The sequence below is a fragment of the Myotis brandtii genome, unplaced genomic scaffold (assembly GCF_000412655.1).
Source record: "Myotis brandtii unplaced genomic scaffold, ASM41265v1 scaffold369, whole genome shotgun sequence".
Classification (NCBI taxonomy): domain Eukaryota; kingdom Metazoa; phylum Chordata; class Mammalia; order Chiroptera; family Vespertilionidae; genus Myotis; species Myotis brandtii.
The window spans coordinates 420,873-422,737 of NW_005364180.1; the positions used below are offsets into that span (position 1 = coordinate 420,873).

A 1,865-nucleotide genomic window follows, 5' to 3' on the forward strand; every position below is an offset into this window, starting at 1 on the left:
CAGGCCCGGCAGCTTTGAGGAGAGGCCCCAAGGGCCAGTGCAGCCTCAGGCCTGGGCACTGCTGCTGAGCTGGGGGTCCGTGTCCCTACCTCAGCCTAGGACCCCCAGAGCCAAGGCAGCTGGCAGCTGGGCCCTCCAGACAGGGGAGGGGTGAGGAGTGGGGAAGAGCCCGGGGCCCTGCCACCTGCCCCCCCCAGGCCTCCTGGCACCCCTACTCCAGCACAGGCAGTGGCATCCTGACTCCCTGCACTGCCCTCTGGCTGCCCTTCCCCACATATTCTCATCTGTGGTCCAGGCCGGCATCTGTCCTGGCCACCCCCCCAGATGTGGTGCCTGCTGGCCAGCCCCTGGGTGACCCCCACGGGGGCCTGCAGTGCTGTGTATGTTTACAGAAGCTGCTGGGCGGGGCTCAGGGTGTGTCCTGAGCTTGCAAGCCCCCCCTCCTCAATCATGTTCAGTAGCCCTCTGGGCAGGGCAGGGGCCTGGAGGAGGGGGGTCAGGACCGCCCCTTCTCTCCTCAGCGTCCCTCACGCTGACCCCTCTGTCGATGGGTCCTGGGCACCCAGGCCCGCCCGCCTGTTCCTTACCTCCCAGCTCGTCTCCACCCCGGGTGTCCTGGTCATTCGAAGGATGGAGGGCACAGCTGGGTCCACCCGGGCTGCTGAGCTAGTGCCCTGGGGGGAAGGGGCACCCCCAACCCCTCTTCCTTTGAGGGTCCCATGCAGCCCTTCCACATCACCGCCCCCCAAGCCTCAGCAGCCCAGGCCCTCGGATCTGAAACCAAACACTCCCACTCCCCTCGCCCCTCCTCGCTGGCCTGGGCTCTCGCCTGGGCTTCCTTCCTTCCAGTCGCCCGTGTCCTGTTGGCAGAAAGTGGGACCAAGAGCGGGGCCTGGTGGCACCGGCTCGCTGCTGGGTCAGGGGCTCTGGGGTGGCCTGGCGTGGCCTGGGGCCCCCCCCTTGAGCACTTCCTCCCCTCGGGTGGAGGGCGCAGGGGAGGTGGAGACCGGGCCTTCTCCCAGAGGCTGAGTGGGGGCTGTGCATGCTCGCGTGGGGCACGTGGGTGCATGTGCATGGGTGCGTACCGTTCCTGAGGGAGGGGCCGCGGGGGTGCCCACCCGCCGGCCTGCCGCCCCTCCCCCACCTGCCAAGAAGGCAGCCAGTGACCGTGATGTGGCCGGGACACAGGGTGAGCGCAGTTTTGGACGTCACCTGTTCTGGTCTCACCTGCTGCTCAGACCCCTGATTTGGAAAACATGTGCCAAGGCGAGAGCATCGCTGTGCCTTCGTCTCCCCGGAGGCATAACCCTCCCGCGCACCCCGGCCCCGCCGTGGCCTCCCGTCCGCTTGGCTCCCCATCCCATGATCACTGGTACCTTGGGCCTGTGCCATGACCCTGACCCCACTCACAGCTGGGACTGGCCCCGACCCTGCCCTGGAACCCCTGCCCACCCTGACCGAGGGGCACAGAGACCTGGAGGGAGCTGGGCCCCCCGCACTCTGTGACTCCCACTCCTCGCAGGCTCCCAGCCCCAGCCCCTGCCCCTGCCCCTGCCCTGCTGGAGGCCCGCTGCTGGCATAGCCTGGGCCCAGCACAGAAGCAAGACGAATCAGTGGCCCTCCGAGTGCAAAAGCGGACCAATCAGAAATCAGAGTAACATTCCCACGAGCACCCTGGCCAATGGCAGGGAGCCATTCGGTCTGGCCTTTCCGCTCCTCCTCTGCCGAGGTGGGCCCGAGACCTCTAAGGGGCGTGGCGCCCACCCATGCCCAGGACTGAGCCATCAGGGACAGACTCCCGCCCCAAGGCTGCAGCCACACAGGGTTACAGGCTTGGGGCCGGGGCAGACTTGGACTCAGCCCTG

General features: G+C 67.9%; 1 protein-coding gene across 2 annotated transcripts; it reads right to left on the bottom strand.

The window, feature by feature from the left end:
- Positions 1–6: 6 nt before the first annotated feature.
- On the bottom strand, positions 7–1,859 carry LOC106727115 (protein SPT2 homolog). 2 transcript variants are annotated; one of them, XM_014544567.1, is made up of 2 exons: positions 864–1,859; positions 7–820 (listed from the first exon to the last, which is right to left on the bottom strand). In XM_014544567.1, exons 1-2 carry the CDS (start codon positions 1,783–1,785, stop codon positions 753–755), a joined length of 990 nt encoding a protein of 329 aa, XP_014400053.1. In that variant the 5' UTR covers positions 1,786–1,859; the 3' UTR covers positions 7–752. The 2 variants fall into 2 exon arrangements, with proteins under 2 accessions (XP_014400053.1, XP_014400052.1); XM_014544566.1 differs by having other exon boundaries at positions 7–816; positions 860–1,859.
- Between the last annotated feature and the right edge of the window lie 6 nt (positions 1,860–1,865).